Here is a 25,483-nt window from a genome sequence, read left to right as displayed (position 1 = left end):
GTGGGAGGGAGTCGAAAACCCCCCTTAGCTTAGGTCCATGGTGTCGCTACAGACCAAACGCCTGCTCGCGCGGACGCCCCTGTGGGGGATAAAGGGTGCTAATCAGCGGATAGAACAGGAGGATATAAAAGAGACGAGACAGAAGGCTCAAATCAGCGCTCATCTCCTGTGTTCTATCTCCTTCTTTCGGATGCGCTGCGAGGCACTTTTTATCATGATTTTTTATAGTTGACATAAGTTCGAATGCTAGAGAAAAGTCACGGCTTTGCTGCAAAGGCGAAGCAATAAACGCAATAGCAAGAAATTGGAAGGTCACGCACCGAAAGGTAAGCAGATCAAAACTTTCCCCGCGTTTCTCATGCACAAAGAACGCACGAATCATACTCACAGGTACAAAATAACGCGAATTAGCGTCTCAGTTGTCTTTTTGCTGTGTCTGAAAAGCATGCTCTTTTCGCAAACGGAGGCTGTGCAACAATTGCAGTGACCTTTGTGCGCCGAGTAACTACAGCAGAATTATTCAGACAAACTCAAAGGGTAGCCAAGACGTTCGATTCTCCCCACTTCAAGATAAGGGCACGCGATCGAGCGTACACTTCCTTATTCTCTACGCAGGCCAAAGTACGCGTGATAAACGAGAGCCGCCGTGCGCTCACTGCGCCATCTTGCTGATAATGCTGAAAACCCAAAAGTCCCCTCGCCCCCCGAGATGCCCGCCAACAGCGGCAAGTGGTAGATATGAGTAGCTTACCAATTCAGCGTTGAATGAGGCATCTCTCAGTGGCTCAAAGCCTCAGATTCATGACACGGAGGTCCTACAATCGATTCCGCGCGTAGCGCTCTGTTTTCTGGAATTTTTTTTCCTCTTGCGTTTTCATTTATATAGATATGTATACATAAACGGTGCATGACATCGACGCGGATGTCGATGCCGACGCCGACGGCAAAATCCAGCCAAGAGTGTCAATATAATTGCTACTGTAATAAAACCGAAAAACTCATCCTACGTGTAAGCCTTCGTTCGGCTAAAAAATTCACTTTCGAGATTTAGCAGCCACCATTGAAAAAATGTCTTCATCATTCAGAAAATAAATGCTACTCGGGAGAGCGGGCTTTGAAAACGAATAGCTAGTATTTTTTTGACACCTTGATCGGAAGTGCGGAAATGCCACAAGACACTTCTGCACTTTTTTTGCAAGATACAAATTGAACGTTTGTCTGCACATGTGTAAACTAAGTTACATTTACACAGGTCCAACCAGAATGCGACGCTGAAGTGCATTTGGCTTTTTCATTATTATGAAACCTATATAAAAGAATATCTTTTTTCGTCGACAATTGTATATAAACGTCAGAATTGTGATTTTGTTGCATGCTGATTATTTTTGTTCGGCTTCTGTAGACCTGTGTTAGCGACCTATTTATAAAGTCACGATTTCGGCAGACAGCACGTCTTAACTTACGAGTACCTAAGTAAAAAGGCTAAGGAAGCGGACATAAGAGACACACTTTAACATATTGTAAGATAAAATTCCAGCTCCAAAGTAACCTTTCAATACGTTCGCAATATTCGTAGCCATAACAGTTTTCGGCACTTTTCACGGTCAGATTCCGCAACATAGTCTGAAAATCTGACGACTCCTTAACAAAATTGTATCAAGCATCGTTACGCTCTCAAACAATGTGGCGCGGCTTGTGAGAAGCGATGGCAAGAGCATTTTGTGGCTAAAGCCTGATTACATTTAATAATTACATATAGGCAGGCAAGGTATTGTGGAATATCTTTCTATAACAGCAGTGATCACGCAGATTGTACTAGAATATAAAACGAAAAACTTGCCCAATACGGATCGTTCTTCTTTGGACTTCGGGTGCGTTCAGGCTGAAAGTATATGGAACGAAAATGGGTAAAAGAACAGAGGCAAACAAATAATTGTAATAAGTACGTATTTCGCTATGGCATGTGTGAAAAAGTAAGCATAATAAAAAAGTGCAAGCTGACGCAAGCAACATAACGCTGCACTGTGTTTCATCTGTTTGCTTTGTACACAGTTTTTTTTGTCAAAAATAAAATAATGTCTCAAGCAAGCAGTTAGCTGTCTTTAAAATGACCAAACGTTTTGACGTTTGCCTAATTGTGTTCGTATCTTGGGAGCTTGGCTGATTGGCGCTGAGGTATATGCCGAGGGTCTTCCCATATTTAGTTCGTAAGTGTTTTCCACTCTCACTGCTAACACAAATGACACACAGCCGAATTAACGACATAAAATCAAGATACCTTCTTATATTTTTTACGTTCTGCTCACGAGTTTCAGAAGTGCACAACACGACTTTTCGAGGAGCACGGTAATTAGCTGTGGGTTATTGAAGTTAAACATATCGTGTATGATGCAGTACTAAACGCTTTCCTGGAAGCATCCTGACAAAACCCACCGGGGCAGCTACCACGTGGAGTGAGTTAAGCCTATCTCACCCGCCACACCGCACGTTCTCTGGAACGCCAAAGTTCATGATCACACTCACAGCACTTCTCCTTCCGTTCTCTTATGACCTTGTCCCTACATATTAAGGTGCTCAGCCAGAACACGTCCTACAGTTTGCTTGTTTTCACGTGGTGACGCCAGGAGCTCTCCATTTATAATTTTTTGTCGCGTATACTATAGCACCTCTTAGCGGTTTCTTCCAAACGTTCCTTCTATTAGATTCATCAAATAAATATTTTGGTTTCCTTGAATAGCCTGAACAAAAATTGGCAGATCCCACGTACAGTGGGAATCGATGATATGTGAAGCACGAATAAGAAATGTTGATATTTCACCCTAAAAGCTGCACAACGTTACGAGGTGGAGGTAAATGATGCCGTACATGACTTTCGTGTCATGATGATCATGTTTGGATGCCTCGTTTATCTTCGTCATATATTCACGTCATGTGATACCACATTCAGTATATGTGGAGCTAGCGAAACGACCGCGAGCATGCTATAAGCGTGGTATGTTGTCATGTTCTTCCATGACACGCGTGTCAAGAATATCATTTTTGCACCAGTCATAAATTTCGTTATCCATTGACGTCACGTAATACCCAATTTGGTATATGTGGAGCTAGCAAAATGGCCGCGGGCGCATCATGAAGGGCCCAATATACTTCAATGCAGCGTTGACGCGCGCGCACGCTGGCCACATGTGTCGCAACGTTAGCAAAAAGGGTGCACTCCATAGTCTCACGCTGAGCGCTACCATGGAGCGTCCGTCGGCGCGGCCCTACGGCAACCGGTGTGAAAAACGACATGCTGCGTTTCGTGCCGATGCATTGCCCAGACAACACTGCGTCTCCCTCTTTTTGTGACGGAGGGATGCCGGATGCGCTCAAACGCGCATGCGTCAAAGCAACGTAGCGCCGTTCCTGCCTGCGAATATATGGCAGGGCCGGCACCTAGCGGGGCAACGCCGTCGTGACGCGAAAGAATGAACGCTGTGAGCACGCGCACCGGGTCACGTCGAAATGTATCCGCCTTGACTGTGGCATGTAGTCATGTTCTCAGATGAGATGCATCTCATGATTATCATCTTTGCACCAGTCACATACCAGTGTCATCCATTTAGCGAAACAGCCGCAAGCGCATCATCTGTGTGCAGTCATGTTGTTACATGACAAGCATGTCATGATTATTATGTATGGTTTTGTCCTTTACACATGTCGTTCGTTCGCACCGCCTAATAGCGAGTTTGGTACATGTGAAGCTGGCTAAACAGCCGCGAGCGCATCATGAGCGTAGCATTTAGTCATGTTGTTACATGACACGCATATAATGACTATCATGTTTGCACTACACTATCATGTTTGTACCAGTCACATACTTTTGTCAACCATTCACGTACCGTAAACCAAATTTGGTGTATGTGAAGGTAGCGGAACAGCCGCGAGCGCATCATGAGCATGGAATGTAGTCGTGTTGGCACATGACATGCAAGTCATGATTTTCATGTTAGGGTCTGTAGTGTAATGTGAACGAAATCATGTAACGTGTAATATGAACGAAACCACCACAAGAGCTGCAGGACCACGAACTGTAAATCATGACCCTCATGGCATACATATCATGAATTTCATGTCTTGACTAGTCAAATATGTTTTTAATACAGTCATCTTATGCCATATAAATTTTGGTATCGATACTACTGTCGAAACAGCTAGGAGAGCATCGTAGGCGGCTATATAGATGAATAGATGGATGGATGGATAGATGGATGGATGGACGGACGGACGGACGTACGAATGGCTGGACGGACGAACGGACGGACGGACGGACGGACGGATGGATGGATGGATGGATGGATGGATGGCTGGACGGACGGACGGACGGACGGACGGACGGTCGGACGGACGTATGGATGGATGGATGGCTGGACAGATGGACGGACGGACGGACGGATGGATGGATGGATGGATGGATGGATGGATGGATGGATGGATGGATGGATGGATGGATGGATGGACGGTCGGACGAATGAATGGATGGACGGATGGTCGGATGGATGGACGGTCGGACGATTGGACGGATGGATGAATGGATGGACGGTCGGATGGATGGACGGTTGGATGGATGGATGGATGGGTGGATGGTCGGACTGATGGGTGGATGGTCGGACGGATGGATGGATGGATCGATGGATGGATGGATGGATGGATGGATGGATGGATGGATGGATGGATGGATGGATGGATACATGGACGGATACGCTCAAAGTAGCCGAAGTTCGCTAAGAAATGCTTCGCATTCTAAAAACCTGCTTTGTGGATGCTAGAATCAATGGTGAGTAAGGTGAAAATCTTAGTGAGGTGGAAAGAATAGTGGATGTGGTTGAAGCTGAAGTGGTTGCAATGGCTGACGATAGTGGAAAAGAAAAATGATGACAGATGGCTGTTGGTGTTGACGAGCATTGTTTGGTGGTTTTCATATGGCGGTGACAAGCCAAGGTTACAGTCGGAAAAGACTGGCGGGTGATGGCGACGCAGAGCATGTTTTGTAGACGGCCTGGTGGTAGCATGAAGGAGGATAGTGGTGTGATAGATGTGAACGTGTCAGTGTGTAAAATCATTGTTATATCTGATTTTTCCATCAACTGTGCAGAAAAATATTGCGATGGGCACGGAATGAGCTTTTGCTACGCCACTGTGTTTATGTGCCATTTTGAAACACAAAATTACAAGGAAAAAGTATGAAGACGATGTCGTGCATTGCCACAGAAACGTATTTGAAACAGTATGTATTTTATTCAAGAATCTAAACGCATTCTGATATAACATCTTTGATATATGCTTGACGAATACTAGCGATATAATTGGTAAGGTGAAAAGTTAGTTGTAAGTTGATCTGCGAAAGGTTTGCTAAGCTTCGGTGCCTACACTTTCGGACACTGCCACAAAAACGTATTTGATGTCGTATTCCGGAATAAATTTTGCTTTATTATGCTAAAACTGTTATTGCGATAATAATGATAATATAAATAAATGAATTAAATTTCGATCAGAAGGAGAAAACTCTATTGTCTGGCCAGTTGAAATTTTCTGTTTTGCGATATGGTAGCCCTCATTTTTCTTATGTATATTGATTTTAATTTATTATTTTACTTTGTTTACTCTTGAAAGATAAGTTGAAAGTTTTTTCTTTCTACATTCAAGTAATTGAAGGATATTAATTGTGTAGTTACCACATTTAGTAATCTACAAGGTTACTCAGCCAGCAGCCACAGTGGGAATGTGCCAACAAAGAAACAACCAATGGATCATGTGCCCCCTAATAATCTTCATTTAATAAGGACTGGTTTGGCAATATTGCCTTTTTGTTGTGTCCCCGAAGATATAGAAAACAATGAACGTTGTGTTTTTACATAAGGCAGGTACTCACATATTAACAGATCAATTGTTACTCAGCTCTAAAAGATGGGGCAGAAGTTATACGCACCAGAAGTTATACAGAAGTTATACTATACAGAAGTTATACATTGTCAAAAAGTACTTTTTGATGCAATCAGCTGTTGCATTTAGGCTTCGGAACCTACTTATGGTAGCGTTGAACACACACACACACACACACACACACACACACACACACACGCACACACACACGCACACACACACACGCACACACACACACACGTACGCACGCACACACACACACACACACACACACACATATATATATATCATAGGAGTGCATGAAATGTGTTTGACATTGCTAATATCAGGCAATTCAGAAGTCTAGCCTGCTAGCCCGATTGCAAAGCACAAATAAAAACTATTGATATATTACGCACAATTCAAATTATCTACCTAATTTAAAATTCCGAATAATTGGTCAATACTCCACCGTGGATATGTGCCATGCTTCGTACGGCACCCCGAGGGTGTTAGCCACAGAAGAAGGTGAACGAAAACAAGGATCGGTTCGGTTGTAAGTCCAGTGTTCTAACAGCATAGGATAAGTGTTATTTGTGATAACGTGACAATATGTTTATGGTCCAAGTAAGTCAACGCGGATCATTACCCTTTCTATTCCCGCGGCCGCCCTTTTGTCCTGTCGTCATGCTACCACGGTCATTTTTCATGCGCCGTCAGTAAGCGCCTCAATGCTTTACTGAACACAGAATCTGTAAATAAGTACATATTGTAGACTTACTTATGTATTATGACTATTTACGTGGGCTACCTCTGTTCGTCAGCAGGGCTCACCCGAAGGGCACTGACTACGGTAGCCGTTTTTATGGGTGCATTTACCACTAGTACTGGCAGCTCTATTGACTGCCGCTGTAGTGTGCATACTTATTAGCGACCGCTCTGGCAATGACACTCCTACTTATGAAGATAAAAAAAATTGACACTATCTGGGTATTAAGCACCAAACTATTGCTGAAGAAAATGCGGGTCCCAGCTGCAGAGCTTGTACACTCTTTAAAAAAAGGTGGTAGTACTTACTAAGTTTGATTTAATATGTACTTGTCACACATGTTACTAACCGGTTAGTAAGGGAAGTTAGTAACGCGGAGGTTAGTAACCATTACTGCCTCCACCGTTACTGAGTTAGTTATGGTAACTAACGTAGGTAGTAACGGTTGCTAGCAGAAAAAAAATGTACTAGACACGATAACTTTGCCTCACGAATAACCCGCTTTATAACGGTCGTATTTGCAAGCTTAATCTTTTCAATATAACACTGAGTATTTACGCACGTACTATCTCAAAGAAGATCAACACACCTACACAACTCTTTTTATTTTTAAGACGTACACAAGTCCACGCGAAAAGTACAGCTTCTGAGCGGTTTTAGGAGTATTTATAGCCTTAATTTTGAAAAATGCTGCTGGTGCTGGTGGGTGGCTATGCTGTAGGTTGTATAATTTAAATTAAGTGGGAAAACTTGTGAAACGTACAGCCTTTTATGATGAGCGATGTAACATAGTCTGTGACTTCTATGAAGCATAATAAGAAAAGCAATTAGTTTTGTCTATTTTGCATAATACCACCTCAACACGGCCTAATACGCAAGACATAACATTGAATAGGAAGTTTACATATATTGCCTCTAAGAGCTTGAATGCATCCCCGTGCTGCTAAATAGGTTGTTAGACGCTCGTAGTAATAACCTCTAAGGTTTGTTTAAGAAGGTGAATAAATACGTGCATGACGAAAAGTTACCAACAGTGCGCGAAACGCAGTAACCGTTGTAAGCTGCAAGCGTTGGTAAGCATGGGAAGTAAAATGGTCATAAAAGGTTAGTAATGCCCAAGCAAGATTAGTAACAGCTGCTGTTACTAACATTACGCACGTGGTTGCAAGCTTTTTTTAAACGTTTTATAGGAGTGTAGCATTCGTCTTTATGGCGAACGAACGAATAAGTAAAGCAAAAGGTTGACGCAAAGCTGCACGATCGAATGAGGCAAGCATTGTTAGCAAGGTCACCGGTAGTGTCATGGCCATCGTTGTTTTAGCAGATTCACGCTTAAAAACGTACACCAGACCCCCTTTCTTCTCCTTCCCAGTGGTCGACTTCGTCCAAAACTGAGCTCTTGAACACACAGAATATTTGTTGCATTGTGGTAAAACACTTGCCTGACTTGGACTAGCAACAGCCGCTCCAGGACTTGAGACGGGCTGAGGCTGTAAAGAAGATAACGACATGATCAAGCAAAATACGGAAAAGTAAACAACAACAGTGTATATATTTCATTACAATATCCGTAGAACTGCTATGAACAATATTATTGATTATTATGAACTTTTTGTGTTCAAAACCTGCTCTTATAGAAGAAACAATAATGAAAAATTATAGTGATGGTCATTCTGTACGTGAGTTCTTTGTGCTTTGGCCGTGCAAGGAATAATCCATCACTACAGTAGGCACCTGGGCGTAAAATTCACCGTACATTACCCAGAGTGTTACTATTGTCCGCCCTGTGTCCGCCCTGTGACGGACTACCTTGGCAGTTCCTAGAAGTGCATTTACCACTCCCATCAAAAGCATCATTGGCTACAGTGGTAGTGAATGCGCCGAATTAAAAAAAAATTTATAAGAGATGCCAAGCCCGTCAGATGCAACTCTTTCGTAAGAAACGAATGGTTTTTGGTAGATGCAGGCAGCTGTTAGAACTTGGGAGTCGTGTGTCCTGTCAATTTCGAAGTGAGTCTGGCGACGTGCTGAGAGCTCTCTTGTTTTTTATGGCAATGTCGGTGATTTATTTCTCCAATCCACGCCTGTCTTGTTTACATGACAGGTGGTAACTGTCTATGCGGAAACTTTGGCGCTGTTTCGTGAAATCATGGTGGAGATGCAGGGTTGGTCAGCCTGGCAATAAGGAGAGAAGAATAGGAACAACGGTCTATGTAGTCGGAGGTGCCCAGTTGGTATGTTTCGGCAGCTGTGACAGACTCCGTAATCTTTCGCGTCAACGAAATCCTGCTAAATGGCACTGTAAATCCTGTCACTTTAAGAGGACAGAAAAGTATAACCCCCACCTCTTCCTTTCAGCACTTCGAAAATTAATCTTCCTAGTCATCGAGTGACACATAATCGTAAGTGTTTTCATTCAAGAAAATCCGCTGTCTTTGGAATTGCGCGAAAGTATTGTCTCTCTGCCCACGTTTTCTTTTACTCACACCCACCTCCACAGTGCGCTTCTTCGAGTCGAGGGGAATTCTTTCGTGTTTTCCATTGTGCCACTTTCTGGCATTGCCTGTCTAGGACACGAACAGCGGAACCGATTACAATTATTGGTATTGTACGCTTGCGCGAGGAAAGATAACGTGATAAGCCAATGTGGAATCAAAGCTCTAAACAAATAAAAATTCTGCACCACGTATATAGATCTGTAGACAACAAACTCGCAGCCATCTCCAAATGCACATTTTCAATAAAAAACAGTTAATTATGACGCCAAGGAAGTCATTACAGGCATTATTTGTACCGATTTAAGTGTAGTCTAGAAATTGCGTAAAATAAAGTCGACGAAAAGAGGATCAGCCGCCAGAAGATACCAAAAGCTGCTACCCTTGGATAACGCACCAGCTACTTATACAACCAGAGCCACGTGGCAGTCACCCTCTAATAATGGAAGTGCCCTCTGTGGCGGTGTAATTACAGAGAGGAAAAAAAAGCAATGGAAAGACTGAAATGAAGAAAAAAAACTGTGAAGCTATTAAGAGAAAGTAACACACATCATGAATTAAAATACAGAACGAAACGAACATATATATATATATATATATATATATGACAGAAATCATGGAAGAAAGAGAAGGCAAGAAAGATGCGAATAAAAAACAAACAGGAAAGGTGAGAGAGACCTGGAATTACTAATCTCATAGAGAATTAAAAAAAAGCAAGACAACGAGATTGAAAAAGGTCATCGCCATATTAAAGCACATTAGAGGACCTTTCTTAGGGGTGCGCGGAACGTTTCTTGGCGAGACCATTTCTTCAGGAGAGCCTGTCAACGAACTAATGAATGATGTGCACGTCGAAGGCAGCGTTGCTGGGCACTCCGTGGCCGGCACTCCACAGTATTGACCACGTTGATCGGCGCGTTAACACCCCACCGCCTTTTCAATATGCCATACTGGCCACTGACGTGAGTCAAATGCCTAACGCTCATACGTGGCAGACACGGACCTATCAGGCGTTCTTCAGCGCGGTTGGTAGCAGGCAGGTGAGGGGGCTTGGGAGGATATCGGTACCCGTACGTAACACTAATCGTAGGAACTTGTGACGTGCCACCATGCCTGTGAAGCGACAATCTTCGTCCTGCGTGCTTGCGTGACAGCTTTTTAAATGCAGAACATTAAAAAAACTGGCGTACGTGACGCCATCTATCTCCCCACCCCCCCGCGCATGCTCGCGCGTCTTGTCTCATGCCGCAGGCAAGCGTACTAATGCCGCATGTTCTCGCACCGCATCCTCTCGTATTTCTGCTCGCATGAATCAACTGGTAATTGGATGATATTCATCCGTTCTCCTGGTGACATTTACTCTTCGCTGTACGCCACGTAGACGTTATGTCGTAAATATCTTAGAATTAGTTACGCACACTTGCCCAACTTGGACCAGCCACAGCAGATCCAGGACTTGAGGGGGAGCCAGGCTAAGAAGAATATAGAGTCACTGTCACCTAAAATATATCACACTCACACACTTATTGACAGCCTAATATTCATTTATTTAAAACATTTAGAGACCGATCGTAAACTTTATTAAATTTTTAGAGGTTAAGACGTAAATATGTTAGATGAACGAAAAATGTTATCTTATAGTTCTTATACCAGCAAGCATTGTGTTTTCAGTTTACTCTGTCTACAAAGCAGATAAATAGACTTTGACCATAAAATTCCGTAGGCTGTAATTGAATAGTAGACTTGCCAGAACATCACGAAGAGGTTGCATCAGGGGACTTGGACGGTGCCCAATCTGCAAGGATCATAACAAAACCAGCGAAAATAAAGAAGATATACGTACATGGTCAAAAAAATTAAAGAGTGCATTCCTCTTCTCTCTCACAAGACCCTGGGGCGGAAGGAAGTGCCGAGATAGGCGTTCGAATGATGATGGCTTGATGAGTTACCTGATACCCTGGGACAAAGCGCTTAGCTTCATGTCTCCTTATCTGACAACGGCACCGAGAGCTCACGCTTTGAGCACACTTGGTCACCGCTCGGCCGCATCTAATACCCACAAGCCAAGGCAGCAACTTGAAGGCTCGCCACGCAGCTGGAGCTCAGGCTCGTTCGCTGGCCCTATGGTGGCTGCCCCGGAGGCAGAAGCGCATATGGCTCGCTTGCAAGCATACCCGAAGCTGTTTGTTGTGCATATCAAATTTTCGTAGTTGATCAAAACTAATTAAATGCATCCAACTGTAAAAAAATATTGGGTATGTAAGCTATATATTAATGTTGTCAAATAAATATCATGATAACAGATGTGTAAGGAGAATTTGCTGGTTACCCGACCATATCCGAGCAGGCTCCTTCATCATTCACTTTGCGGGTTAGGCGCAGATTTTTTTGACCATCTCAATTAGAGCACAGCCGCAATAAAGGGCCCATGGTACACGGTGAGACGCCACGCATTTTTGCTGAATGTATCAACCCACAGATAACGTGCTCATCCAGGAAATCTTAACGTGAAGTCGTTATTGTACTTCGCTCATAGAAAATGGAATGTCCGGCCCCGCCGCGGTGGTCTAGTGGCTAAGGTCCTCGGCTGCTAACCCGCTGGTCGTGGGTTCGAATCTCAGCTACGGCGGCTGCATTTCCGATGGAGGTGGAAATGTTCTATGCCCGTGTGCTCAGATTTGGGTGCTCGGTAAAGAACCCCAGGTGGTCGAAATCACGAAGTCCTCCACTACGGCGTCTCTCAAAATCTTATGGTGGTTTTGGGACGTTAAACCCCACAAATCAATAAAATCGAATGTATGCTCTGACGAAGTTGAACACCAACAAATTCCAACAGATTAAAAAAAATAGGAACCATACTTTGAGCCGGAATTGCTTTAGCCTGCATAAAAGTGATGTTTTTACTGCAGAAAAATGTTAGTTCTTTAAAGTTTACGAGATAAAACGCCACACAAGTATCCTGTTGGGACATGGCCAGTTGTTCCTGCAACGATGATTACCAGCCCTTAACGTAGAGTGTCAGGAGCAGGTTTTTCAGAAGGAAGATTGCCAATGTGTGGGTCATTGGCTGCCAGAAATTAAAGTCCACATTGTATTTGGCCTTAGATTTCAAAAGTATACTTCCTCTACTTTTCAATCATGCACAATATGATTTTCCTCACAGCCAAGGACGCTCAGTTGGACACTGATATAGATGCCAGAATTTCACCGAAAAGAACTCTTTAACGCGACAGCGTTAAAAATCATAGGCAGCACCGACAGAACATGGTACAACAGTAACATTTGGATTTGCTCATTCGCTCTTCTTTGTCTCGCATCGCAGTGCCCTTCATTAGCCAGCATGAATCAAGCACTTACCCCACTTGGACCGGGAACGGGACTAACGGGGCTTACTGGGAGCGGAGTCTGAAAGAAGTACAAAACGGCACATTTAGGGAGGTGTAAACCTACACATGTGATCACAAAAGTATGTTTTTTTACAGTAGCATTGAAAAGGTTGGAGTCGAATCGCCTAGTTCGGGCTCATAATATGGCGGCAAAGTTAAACCTTACCCTTCAAATGTGGAAGCCGCCTGCGTCAATCAAAGGTTTGATTTTCAAAACCTGCTTATTGTTTACCATACCATACCAATACTGTAATATTGATGTATTTCTCGGATAGGTTTAAACCAGACCAACCTTCATGTCTGATAGCGGTGCATCATTCACACATCTTATGTATAAATATAGATGTTGCCGGTCAACGCTTTCTCTCATTTTCACGTACTGTTACATTGCAAGTTGAATGTTGTTTTTCAATGTGTATGGAGCCTGCGAGTAAGACATGGGTCGCAAGCCAGACATCAAAATTTGTGTGCTGCCGTGCCTCGATTGATTTTAAATTCTTACGCCTCTAAATTATTTTGGCTCTCTTGCGTCAGTACTGTTGTTTTTTATTTCCCCATTTTCACGCATGCGCATTAGGGTTTAAATAACAGTTTGTCCACTGAAATCACTACCAGCTGATTTAGGCCCGTATTTTTTAACAATTGGCAAATGATGGTGTTTTCTTTTTGAAAAAACAGTGTTCTGTCGAGAATGTTTTGTAACGCTTGTAGTTACATATTGTTATTAGCACGGCAATGAAGTGAATTGGCAAAATTACGTTTAGAGTTTTCTGGCAAAAGCACATCCCAAATTCTCAATATTTGTAGAGTAGTCATGTGACCCAAATACTCCCTAAGTATTTGTCATTTTTGTTATTCCTATCAGCGAAAAGATAATGACAGGCAGATATTTTTATTCTTTTACTGCAAGCAAACTCCCTAATACCGGTTCCGACCACAGATATTCTGAAAGCAATCATACTTTCAAAGATTCAGTCTGTCGTCCTAAACTAACGTCAAACGATTCTTTCTATTTGCTACGCGAACGACACATTTTACAAAACATATAATTCTTACTAGAACAAAAACTAATTCTAGAACGGCACGGCTACAGAATTCTCACTAATTCAACGTGCCTTCGGTGAAGTCGCAGTCTTGGTTCGCCTGGTGTTTTCCGGCAGAAGCCCGTGTTCTGGCGGTAGATCATGCTGCCAGAAGCTGTTTTTACGATGAAGATATTTTTTGTTTTTTTTTGCGTTGTCTTCTTTGTGGCTTGAGCTGGGTTCACGGTTTGACGGGGGTGTTCGGTATTTAAACGAGAAGCACCTCCGCCATTTGTCACGCGAGTTGCGATGTTAACGAAGACAGCTGTGGGTACGTCCAACATCAAGCTGTTTCTTATGTAAACTTGTGGCCGGTTAACGGAAAGTCTGATTACGGCAATACACTATGGTGCTCATAGCGGCGAACACAGCGTCGGTCGTTGATCAACTGACAAGCAGTGACGTGCTTCACGGTATTTATACGTAAGGCATCGAATATTCCAACTTTATTGCTAGCGGCCACGTGAGTTCCTGAACAATCTGTTATGTTCGCGTTCATGAGTAATCTCGTGAACGCGAACACTAAATAAAGCACTTACCCAACTTGCACCACCAGGTGATGTTGCGTGGGTTAAAGGCGGTGGAGACTGAAAAAAACACAACATAACACGATAATTTTGACTCAGATGCACACATACACATAATCTATACTGGATGAGGATTTTAGAAGCAGTATTTGCATTTGTAGTAAACATTGTTTAGAATCAAATTTAACAAGCGATTCATGCCTAAAGCACATTATATCTAATTCCGTACTGCACGTTTTATAACGATCTATCTTTCAAGTATAAACCCTAGAAAATTCCTAATTGTCCCTGGACGCTTATGGTATGCAGATGACAGTGCCTTGAACGTTTAGGGGTCCTGTGCCTAGAATGATGCCTCTTGACGAATGCCATACAAATTGGAAGGGAGCAGGGACAAGTCAGCCTACTGATCGGTATTCTTGGTGTGCGAATTTCAGAAACGGCTATTGCTTTTTATCGGGTTCAGGATATGTTATCGCAAGCCCGATTGATTGATATGTAAAATTTACCGTCCCAGAACCACCATATGACTATGAGAGACGCCGTAGTGGAGCACTTCGCCGATTTTGACCACCTGGGGTTCTTCAACGTGACCACAAATCTGAGCAAACGTGCCTACTACATTTCCACCACCATCAGAAATGCAGCCGCCGCAGCCAGGGTTCCATCTCGTGACCTACGGGTCAGCAGCCGAGTACCTTAGCCACTAGACACCATGGTGGGGCAATGCAAGCCCGAGAAGTACTCATTTCCATCAGCATCTTCTCAGTTCATAAGATTTGGGGGGCTGAGCCAATATCTTTATTTTTGGTGCGCGGGGAAGCTGGCTACCTTGGTAAAGCGGTGAGGACCAACCAGCCACCTTGTGAGAGGCTTGTTATTTAGTTGTATGTTAAATAAGACGAGGTTGTTAAGCCATTGCGGCATCTACTAGTTACGACTTTCTGTTCTGTACCGAGGTTCTTGTAGTTTCTTCAAGAAACCAATGCCGGTACGCTGCTACTCGGCACAGTCCTTTTAGTAGAAAGTCGCAATCCGCTCGCACGTTTGCAGCTCGCTTTTCTGGGATTTCGAGCGTCTACTTACAGAAATCCGTCGGCAGCACAAGTTTCCGCATCATGGCCGTATCAGGTGACACAGCTGCCGACATAGTGGCTTCTTTTATATTGGGTACGGGTTAGTCTTCTGGTCGCAAAAAGCTAGCTCATGGTTCGTCTGATGCCTTTGTATCTTCGTGATATCGGCTGAGTTCTCAGCGTCAAAGCTGCGTCGGGCACAAAAAATGACCCGCGAGATAACTCGTAGCAGTGTCCGTGATGATCTAACGTATGAAACATCAGGAATGAGTTTTTATTGACTGGTATTGCTCAAAGTGCGCCAAAAATTTTGAATTCAGCCACATAACACCAGCGGTACCATAGTGACCAGCACATTTGCCAGACACCAGTTAACAGAACACAAGTGTGTTTTTTTGCGTGCTTATTGTTGATTACTCTAGCGTTATCTCTGGCACTAATATGTGGTCTACAAAAGTCCTAACTACTCGTTTTGCGTGTCACATCAATACCTTATTACAACGTCCTACAACAATTATGGTTCTAGCTAACATTCCCTGCACTGAGCGTTCGTACACGTTCGACGATTAGATTGAAACGATTTTACAGCCACGCATGATAATATACGACACACAGGCTACCTTGTTACTGAACGCGCCCACCACCATTAACAGCTTATATAAGCACGTTCGCGTACTCATTTAACACAAAGTTATTGATTTCTTTAGTGGCCCTGCAACTTATTTCTACGTAGTCATTGAAAAGATTCACTAAAGTGTGTATGGCCTCGCGAGACCATCGCCGCAAATATTTTATGGATTCTTCCAGTAGAAGCGGGAATACGAAGATTTGTCGCATGCAGCAATTTCGTTCTCTCTTCTCCTTTCCGTACGAAAGCGCTGGAAGCTAAACAAGAAGAAATGGTACAAGAGAAGAAAACACGACATGTGTGCTTCGTCATCTTGAACATTTCGTTTATTTGCCAATGCGCGAATTTTCATTGCGATCGAGCACGCAAGGGTGGACAAGTTGCAGCATACCACGGTGGCCCCAATAACGACTAAGTTCATTTGCCCAAATCAGCCAATGACTGATACTAGGCCTGGGACGTATTGATTTTGAGCCCGTAGCTTCATCTGTCGACAGAAAAGAAAGCGACCTTTTTTGGGACAAACCATCTTAAGCCAAGGGTTTTGCGTCTCTTATTTATGTAGTAGTAGTAGTAGGTATAACCACCTCTCGTTTAGTCCTTGGAATGTCATCTGCATGGCGGCACTTATATATGATGAATATAAGATGAAAAGATGTCAGAGGTGGTACTTCTAGTGTTCACTAGTATGCACAGATTGGTGGACAGATGCAGAAACAGACAGACGGACTGTTGGACACAGACAGGCGAATGAACGACGGACGCACAAACAGAAATGCAAACAGACAGGCGTACGTACGGAATGACGCACGGATGAAAACACGGATGGATGAACTGATGTATGCATGAAAGTATGGACAGAAGCATCCACGGATGAACGCATGGATGGACTGACACACCAATGATCACACGCACGATCGCATAGACAAAAGCACGGATGGACCGAAGGATGCACAGACGGACGCATGGATGGTTGTATGGACGAACGCACGCACGAACGGATGAAAGCAAGAACGAACAGATGAGCTTAAGCGCGGATGAACAGATCCACGGTCGAGCTGACAGACGCTTCGCCGCCCCTCATCAAGTACTCCGCTGATATGCCATTGTTTTTTGCTGATTTTTAGAATTTTTTCAGCTTGCTGTGCTCTTATATTTAATTGACACACGTGTTGCTGGTAGCTTCGACAACCGATCTGCAGCGCTTTGTGACAACGCTGGAAAAGTTTTGCATGGCACCTTTAAGCGTCATAGTCTAATCAAACAGGCTGTGTCACTGAAAACAAGAAGTTGTGACACTACCACGCGAGAGCTATGTTCAGGTGAGCACTTTTATTCGCTCACTTTGGTGACTGTGGTACGGTGTTCCTTTAATACTCTTTTTAGGACTGCTTTACCTCCGTGCCTTTCCTCCCCTATTTTGTCTGTTCTTTTTTTTTGAGCCAGTAATAATTCTCCAGTTCTATTCAAGAAGTCTGTGCTCATGAATTAGCCCTGTAGCTTTTCACTTTGTGGCCTACAGCTGCATACTCTTGCCTTTCTATTTGTAAGCAATTTTTCTGCTTGGGTTTCATCTACTTCATTAGGGCGAAGTTCCAACGAAGTGCATGAAACTTTTTTTTTCACTGAGCGACGTTGCTATTGCCATCACCATTGGTGGCGTTACTAATAGACATGAAGAAGTAATTGATAAAAATGAAAAATATAGATAGAAAAAAGCTCGCTGTGAATGAGTGCGATTAGCGTTCAACCTCGAGCTACGCTAGTTCTTCAACCTTGCTCACAGAAAAAGCCTACACAGGCATCATATCGGGCAAATATTCGCATTAGCTTATGTAAGATAGATTGCCAGAGTAGTAAATTAACACAGCGCAAAGCAACAAACTCTCAGCGCGCAATGTTAGGTGGTCAACGAGTGTGTCGGTAAATGTTTCCTGTTCACTGCATGATGCTCTCCCGTAATTCTTCATTGTCATCAACCACATGACGCGTCACGAGTGTGCTCATAACACTTTACAAATACGCACAGAGCGCCTCGCTTTTCGTAAAAAGAATATTGACGCAGTGGTTGCTGCCATATACTACAAACATTGCGAATAATAAGGTGTACGACAGTTTAAAGAAACAGAAAACTTCAGACACAGTTTACCTTGCCGCAACACGAAGCTGCTATCAGAAGTCGCATTATGTCATAGCATAATCAGTGGTGAATTTCCTACGATTGTTACAGCACAAGCTCAGAACAATGACATAAGGAGAACAATGGCAAAAAGCACTCGTCCTTTCGTCGTCATTCTGAGCTTGTCCTAAAACACTCGTCATGACCTACCAACTAGCTCAAACCACCATGAAATTTTTGTTCTTTGCAATCAAGGACGTTCCTATAGAGGCCAATGCTTCATGATTTTACAGCGATTTGTAGCGCCATGTACATTGACATCTGTTTTATTGATCTTTAGGAAGGGAGTAATGTGAACCGAGCCAAACACAATATATTAGGCATTGTTTTTTGCAACACGCTGTAATGCGATGTTTTCAGTACGGCGTGCACAACACACGAGGAGAATATTACACAGGAGCGTCAGTGATGACTTTATCTGAATCAAGATATAATACTCAGCCAAATTCGGATATGGCTGCCGATTGCGGGCATCAAGGGGGACCTAGTCTGACAATTATTTAGCGTCACAGATGCGTCAAACTCGAACAGAAAAGAGCCCGACCACCTAACTAGCAGAAAAACACCTTTGCAAACACTACCTAAATATAAGCAGGAGCAACTGTCCAGCCCCCCCCTCAAAATTTGCAAGAGTAATACTGCCCAAAAAAATTTATAAATCGCTGGCACCTATCTGACCGGGAATGGCTTGTTGTTTATTTGAAATTAATACCAGCTGCTTTGCAATCAAATTTCTTAGTAAGCGGTCATTGTCCACAAAAGTGCCTTGCAGCCCGCAAAGTTACTTCGCTGAATGCCACTCTCTTCGCTTCATGCGAGAAAGAACTTTGACTACACATACTTGCACTAGGACTAGCCCTGTTATAGTAGAAGTTAGCTTCGGAAGCTGTCACACATGTCCCGTTTATTAGGGAGGCGATCGCCGGGCTAATTCCAAGAGCCGAAGTATCGGCCCCCCGAACCGCACCACGAAAGCGTGGACAATTTAGAAGTGGTCCTTATTGGTGCGCCAGCGGACGCCGGCTGTGGCCCAAAGAACAAGACAGAGCCGAGAGTTGATAAACAAACAAATTATATTCTCAATAATGGCAGATCGAAAATAATACACAAAAATGCACACTCCACACTAGTTACGTACAATATGTCACCAATCAAACCAATCAATCAACGTACTACACAATACAATCAGCCACACTTGAAACAACGGACACGGTCAACAATACGCACTACAATGCAGTCGCATGCATTGAACAACCAAGACCCTTAAGGACTAAAGCGATAGAAAACCTATTCAGTCCAAAGTCCTTGGAACAAAGGTCTGAATGATACTCTTCCGAGAATCACTCACTCAAAGTCCAGCGTTGTTGTCGTTCCGTAGCTCTCGAAGTTTCTCTTCCAGGAAACCTCGCGTCCTCAATTGGCCACTCTCCAAGCTTCAAACTTCTTTGCCGGAAATCCGTCGGCTTCACACACGCAGCTGTTGCCCGCGTCTTCGCTCGATAGCGGTAAACCCACGCTCTTGCCTGTAGCTCGAGCCGTCCCTACGGACCAAAAACTTCGCCGACTACACGGCGGACTCTCTACGCACTCTGGCGCTCACTTCCGTCTCCTCCTGTTCTGTCACTACGGGCAGAACCTTCGCCGACTATACGGCGGAATTCCTACGCGCTCCGGCGCTAACTTTCCGTCTTCTCCTGGCTTCTCGTCTCGGCCGCTCGATTAAATACCTTCCGCGCCACCTTCCAGAAATTTCTCGTCATTTCGTCGGCGCGATACGCAACGAAGGCTGGGGAGAGGTGCGAGACGGTTCGACTGCCCTCCGCGTCGGATGACTCATCTCAGCGTAGCCACGCCTCCTTCGTCCTAGAAAAATCGCGGGCTTGCTCGGCCGCCGCTGTGGGGTGAGGAGGTTCATCGCTTCGCCGCTTCCGAGAGGAGAGGCGTCGCGCGCCCGGGGAGCCCTGGATGCTTGTTTTCTTTTTTTTTGACCTCGCGGCGTTTCTTTTGCCCGTTGTCGCAAGAATTTGGCGGCGCGCTCATTTTTAGCGCTCGTTCTGTGACAGAAGCACAGCTTTCAAGCCACTCCTACTTGGTCTACAGCCTGCAGTATGTATTAATAAATTACTAGTTGACCACTTTTTTACTCACGGGTTGTGTCGTAGTAAATTAAGTCGACAAGTTTTCAAACTATGGCGAATATCAGTTGAGCCAGGCTGTATATCAAGGTAACTATAGAAATAAATGTAAAGTAAAATGAAGGAAATTGCAAGATATGTTTAGTGAATTGAAACATAAAGATGTAAATTGCGTGTGTAAGTACGTGCATGAGCTTGATTTGGAGCAGATAAATTTGGCGCCTGAAAGCACCTGCAGAATTATCGGTCACTTAGGCATATCTACATTCTTTTCTTACTGACAAGAGATGTTTTCTTATCGGAGTAAAAATGTGTAGAAATGTGCTTCTTTTTATTAAAGGAATCGGTATAACCAATGCAAATTAAACGTATCTTCACAGAAACAGGTTAATGATAAGTGCACTTTGATATGTAACGTTTAGACACCAGGATATAGCGAAATGCCTGTTCCAATACATTTTCATAGATGAGCATGAACTCAACCTGAATAAGGGCTATTATGGCGTTTTTAGACCTATAAAGGCCTGTTTTGGGCTATTGTGCTTGAATACCTGTTTGTGAAAAAAAAGTCTATTATCTAAATTGTTGTCACAATGAACGTTATTGAGCCTTCAATTTCGTTTTTCAGCACTGTTTGAGACCTTTATTCATAAAATTATGAAAATTGACCTTTCGGGTGTCAATGAGATTCCACTTAATTTTGTGGTTCAAATGCCCTTCTGAAAACATTCGCTGGCAGGAGTCAAATGTGACGGGGAGGCGTGACTGACATGGCGCCAGCGGTTAGACGTGGAGGGGGAGGAGAGGTTGATAATACACGAAAGACGCTGTTTTTGCAATTCTAAATAAAACCCTGTGAGAGCGTCTACAGCGATATCGGTAAAATAACGTTATTATAGAGAGATGAGTGTAAAAGAAGAAGAGAGTTGCTCCCATGTCCTAAAGACGCATTGGGAAGCTTCTGTGAAAATACGAAACAGAAGTGCATAACAACACACTTGTTTCAAGTGTTGAAATATAGGCACGAAGCTCACCCTCACAGTAATGAGGCATTTGTTTTAACAAAGGGATTACCAATCTGTAGGACCCTGAAAATCTTCTGTAAGTACGTCGTGAATTGCCTGGGGAAAGCATGTTTCCCAGCTTTACACCGTTCTTCACTGGCCTTCTGTTGCTGTCTTCACAGAAGACTAGGGTGATTATAAGTCCATAGCAGTTTTCTTCCATGGTGTTTCTGTATGTTTTGTGACTGCCCTGATTTTGTAATACCTGCATAATGGCTGATATCTCGACCAAATGAAATGTTTTGTAATCTCTGAAGCCTATATATAGGGGTTCAATTTATCCCGTGCATTTTTCTATCACCTAATAGCTTCGGGAATGGAAAAGAAAGTGTCAAGTGTAACCCTAAGAGAGAAGAAGAGAGCATAGTGGGTCAGGCAACGATCTGGTGAAAAGGACATATTAGCTGTAATAAAACAGAAATTGACATGACAGAGAAAAGAAGTAAGGAGAGAGACGGGGAATTCCAGCAGAGCTTAGCCTCAGTGGGCTACGCTGCACTGGGTAAGAGGAGAGGAGGAAGGCAAGTTATAGAGGAGGAGAAAAAAGTGACTGAATGGGCCAACACGGAACAGTTACACGTTTCACATGACAGACAATGAAAGAGACCAGTGTCTTTGAGAAAACTCAACAGCGCTTTTCTTTTCTTTCGGAACCTCGATGGACAGCGCCATGGTCCGAATACCTTCTCGACAGTGGAATCACTTCCGCCCAGTTGATTTAGAACATTGCAGAAGTGAAACCTCTTGTTAGTCTATGTCAGGGTGTAACACAAAATATAATCAATCGCCTCATCGAAGGTGCAGTCGTTCCACTCTATGCTGTCGTTCATCTCATTTTTAAATTAGTAGGCATTGGTGAACCCTACATGGACAAGTGATGAAGCGCGAAAGCCGGATAACCAGTTGTCATTAAGCGTTACTGACTGGATTGCAAGAATAGAGGAAGATCTGAGAGGGGGAGGACGAAAATTGGGTGGCTAGATTAAAACAAGAAGCTTAGGAGTGAACATGGCAGTAGAAAATACATGGAAGAGTTGGCGGGCACAGTAGGGCAGAGGCCTTTGCACTATTGCGGATATACTCTGGATGATGATGGTGGTGGTAAAAAAATTAATTTTCTGTTCTTTTAGGGGCGAAGCTCCTAAAGCCGTGGGTCTCTACATGGTTGTCTCATTCGGTATGTGACTGCCTAGTTCCATGACTCACTGAGCTTGTGTGGACGGACGAACGCACAGATGGATCCAAAGACAGACATATAGGCAGATACACACGGTTGGATGGACACAAAGATGGACGAACAGACAGACGGACACACAGGCGTATAAATGAATGAACGGACAGACGAACGAAAGACAGACAAAGACGCAGACATTCGAGCGCATGGTGAACACAGACAGACAGGCAGACGAAGGACAGATGGTGGGCACAGTTTAGCAATAACGGTGACGGTTTATTGATAGAACCCTCCAAAGCTCCACCCCGTCCATCATCATACATTCCTTGTATATATGATGCTATTTGTTTTTTCTGCTACATTTATTACGTAAATGGTGGTCCCATCATGATATACTACAGGTTTTTAGTAGATTTTTCAGGGGCGAAGTGCCGAAAGCCGTTGGTCTGCACAGGCGTGTCTCTCTTGGTACGTCACCACCTAGTTCTATGACTCACCCAGCAGGTGACGACAGACGGAAAGACGTACGCACAAACTGATAGACGTACATATGGACGAATGGACAGACAGACGCGCGGACAGTCACACAAACAGATTTTCAAGTTTCAGGTGTGAAGCTCTTGAAGGCATGGGTATGTACATGCTTGTATCTCTTGGTACGGGACCGCATACTCCTATGATTCACTCAGCAGTTGTGGACGGACTGACGATGAAATGAACGGATGGTCATACAGACAGACGGATGGACAGACGGACAGAGAGACAGACCAACGGAGTGACAGATGGACGAATGGATGTAGCTACAGAGAGATGGAGGGACAGACAGATGGCCAGACAGACACACAGGCAGTCAGGCAGGCGAACGAACGCTAGAGAGAGACTCAGATATACAGAACACGGAGGGGCAGATGGACAGACAGACTTACGCACAGACACAACGACGAAAAGAGTGACAAACTTACGGACGGAGTGACAGACAGACTGAGAGACAGATGGATGAATGGATGAAAGGACGAAGGATTCACAATTTACCTATAAAACCCTCCGAAGCTTCGCCCCTCTCCTAATCATTCGCTGCGGGGATATGCAGTGAATTTTTCATTCGTCTGGTAGGATTGCAAATAAACCTAATTATCCAGAATTTTTACGCGATAACGTTAGAGAGCTCGTGTCGCTGAAAACCCGTCGCCGGCGTTAGCCCCGTTGTGAGCGTTGTGAGCGAGAAATCGTCTGTGCATCTGTGACCGAAAAATCAATTTACCGAGATAGCCGCTGGAGGCCGCTATTTGCCCAAGCGTGCGCACGCGATCACATTGAAAAAGCCGCGCGTTAAAAAAAAAGTACTCAAGGTCGTGAGGTGCTGTAGCTTCTTCGCCCTGCCACCTCTCCCTGCTTAGCTTCCAGCGCTTTCGTTGTGACGAGAGACGAAACAATGCAATTGCAGCTTGCCGACAAACCCAAGTAACTCCCCTCGCACTGCACGGATTCTTAAAATTTTAGGGGCGAAGCTCCTTAGGGCGTGGGCTGTGCGTCCCCTGTAGCCTGTATGTAGCCACCTCTAGTTTAGTTCTTGCAGTGTTCACTAGATGGCGGTACCGTCCCCTGTATGTAGCCACCTCTAGTTTAGTTCTTGCAGTGTTCACTAGATGGTGGTACCGTCTCCTGTATGTAGCCACCTCTCGTTTAGTTCTTGTAGTGTTTACTAGATGGTGGTACTTGTAGCTGATGATGAAAAGATGCAAGATGTTATAAACTAGAAAGCGGTACTTGTAGTTGATGAAAGACGCGAGAACTTATAAAATAGGAATGATGTCACATATGGCGCGTGTCATTGGTTGAAGGCAATCGTTCGATTTAGTGCGGCGACGTACGCTAGGGGGAGCGTTGTAATAAAATCCGTTCGCTGTTGGCGCGCGCTCGGAGTCGCCGGATGGATAAGGCTGCACAGCGGAGAGAGCGCAAGGCGGCAGCAACGCGCGCTCGCAGACAGAATCCCGATGTGCGAGCGCGCGAGGCAAGGGACATCGCAAGCCATCCATCGTCTAAGAAGAAATAAAAGTTGATTTGTGTATATACACACACAGCGTTTCTCACGTCTTCACATGATGATCGACTGGGCGAATTACACGGAAGATTCACAGTTTACCGATGAATCCCTCCGGAGCTTCACCCATTCATCATCATTCACCCCGTGAATGTGCCGTAATTTTTTTTTTCAGCATTCAATTCGTGAGGCAATAAGCTCTTCTAGTAAATTCATTTTATGGTTACTAAAAAGTGTTTCAGGGTCTTTTTAACGCAACTCGTTCAACAGGTGTTACGACAAAAACGAGTTCATTAGGCGTCAAAAGCACGCGCTGGTCCAATCTACTGTGTGCATGTTTGTGTGCGTGCGTGTGTATGTAACAAAACATATAAATAAGTATGCACTTAGCAGTTTAAGGGCTCACCAGGGGCCGGATTTCGCTATCGGGCTCAACTCTTAAACGCGAAGCTCCACGGTCCCCCAATTTTTTTTATGTATACAAGTTATGTGCGACTGTCGATCATTGCCACGTGAATATGTGTTTCATTTTGTATCAGATGGACATTGTGTAAGCTCCTCTTCGAACATCGAAAATAGCATAATTTTCCCCAGGATAAAATAATTATAGGGTACTGAATTGGGCAAGTTGCAAAATACTCATGAGTGCTAGCACAAAGAGAACATGATGCGGTTAAGTAAGGGATGTCCGGCATGTCTGTGTCGACCATTTCCCATCCGCATGGTGCTTTATTTTTCTCGCGATCATAAGTAAAACACTTACCCTAATTGAACTGATCGGGAAAGGTGCGTGAGATAACGGCGGAGGAGACTGAAAAATATATAGTGAACCAATATGGAGTATTCCACACACCTGCGCATTATCTCTATTGTATGTTATTTTAGCAGAAGTATTTACACAGTCAAAATAAGCATTGTCTGCGTGCCATATTTCACAAAATGCACATTAGTGCACCTTAAAATAGGGGACAGTTTTAAGGACTCATTTTTCCTTGATAGACACAATAGGAATGAAAACTAATA

General features: G+C 43.9%; 2 protein-coding genes across 11 annotated transcripts in view; one reads left to right on the top strand and one right to left on the bottom strand.

The window, feature by feature from the left end:
• Positions 1-25,483, top strand: part of LOC142764862 (uncharacterized) — a 77,963-nt gene that overhangs the window by 27,353 nt on the left and 25,127 nt on the right. The gene's annotated exons all lie outside the window — the stretch shown is intronic.
• LOC142764860 (uncharacterized) overlaps positions 1-25,483 on the bottom strand; it is a 95,777-nt gene that overhangs the window by 52,870 nt on the left and 17,424 nt on the right. For 5 of the 10 annotated variants that reach the window (XM_075865396.1, XM_075865389.1, XM_075865390.1 and 2 more), the window contains 7 exons: positions 25,224-25,271; positions 14,173-14,220; positions 12,523-12,570; positions 10,913-10,960; positions 10,584-10,637; positions 8,113-8,160; positions 1,841-1,882 (listed from right to left, as the gene is read on the bottom strand). In XM_075865396.1, the coding sequence (XP_075721511.1) occupies positions 1,841-1,882; positions 8,113-8,160; positions 10,584-10,637; positions 10,913-10,960; positions 12,523-12,570; positions 14,173-14,220; positions 25,224-25,271 (336 nt within the window). The remainder of the gene's footprint in view (positions 1-1,840; positions 1,883-8,112; positions 8,161-10,583; positions 10,638-10,912; positions 10,961-12,522; positions 12,571-14,172; positions 14,221-25,223; positions 25,272-25,483) is intronic. The other 5 variants (XM_075865397.1, XM_075865393.1, XM_075865398.1 and 2 more) reach the window with 1 other exon arrangement.

This window comes from Rhipicephalus microplus, chromosome 6 (genome assembly GCF_043290135.1).
Source record: "Rhipicephalus microplus isolate Deutch F79 chromosome 6, USDA_Rmic, whole genome shotgun sequence".
NCBI lineage: Eukaryota > Metazoa > Arthropoda > Arachnida > Ixodida > Ixodidae > Rhipicephalus > Rhipicephalus microplus.
This window is presented reverse-complemented; position numbering and strand designations above follow the sequence as displayed.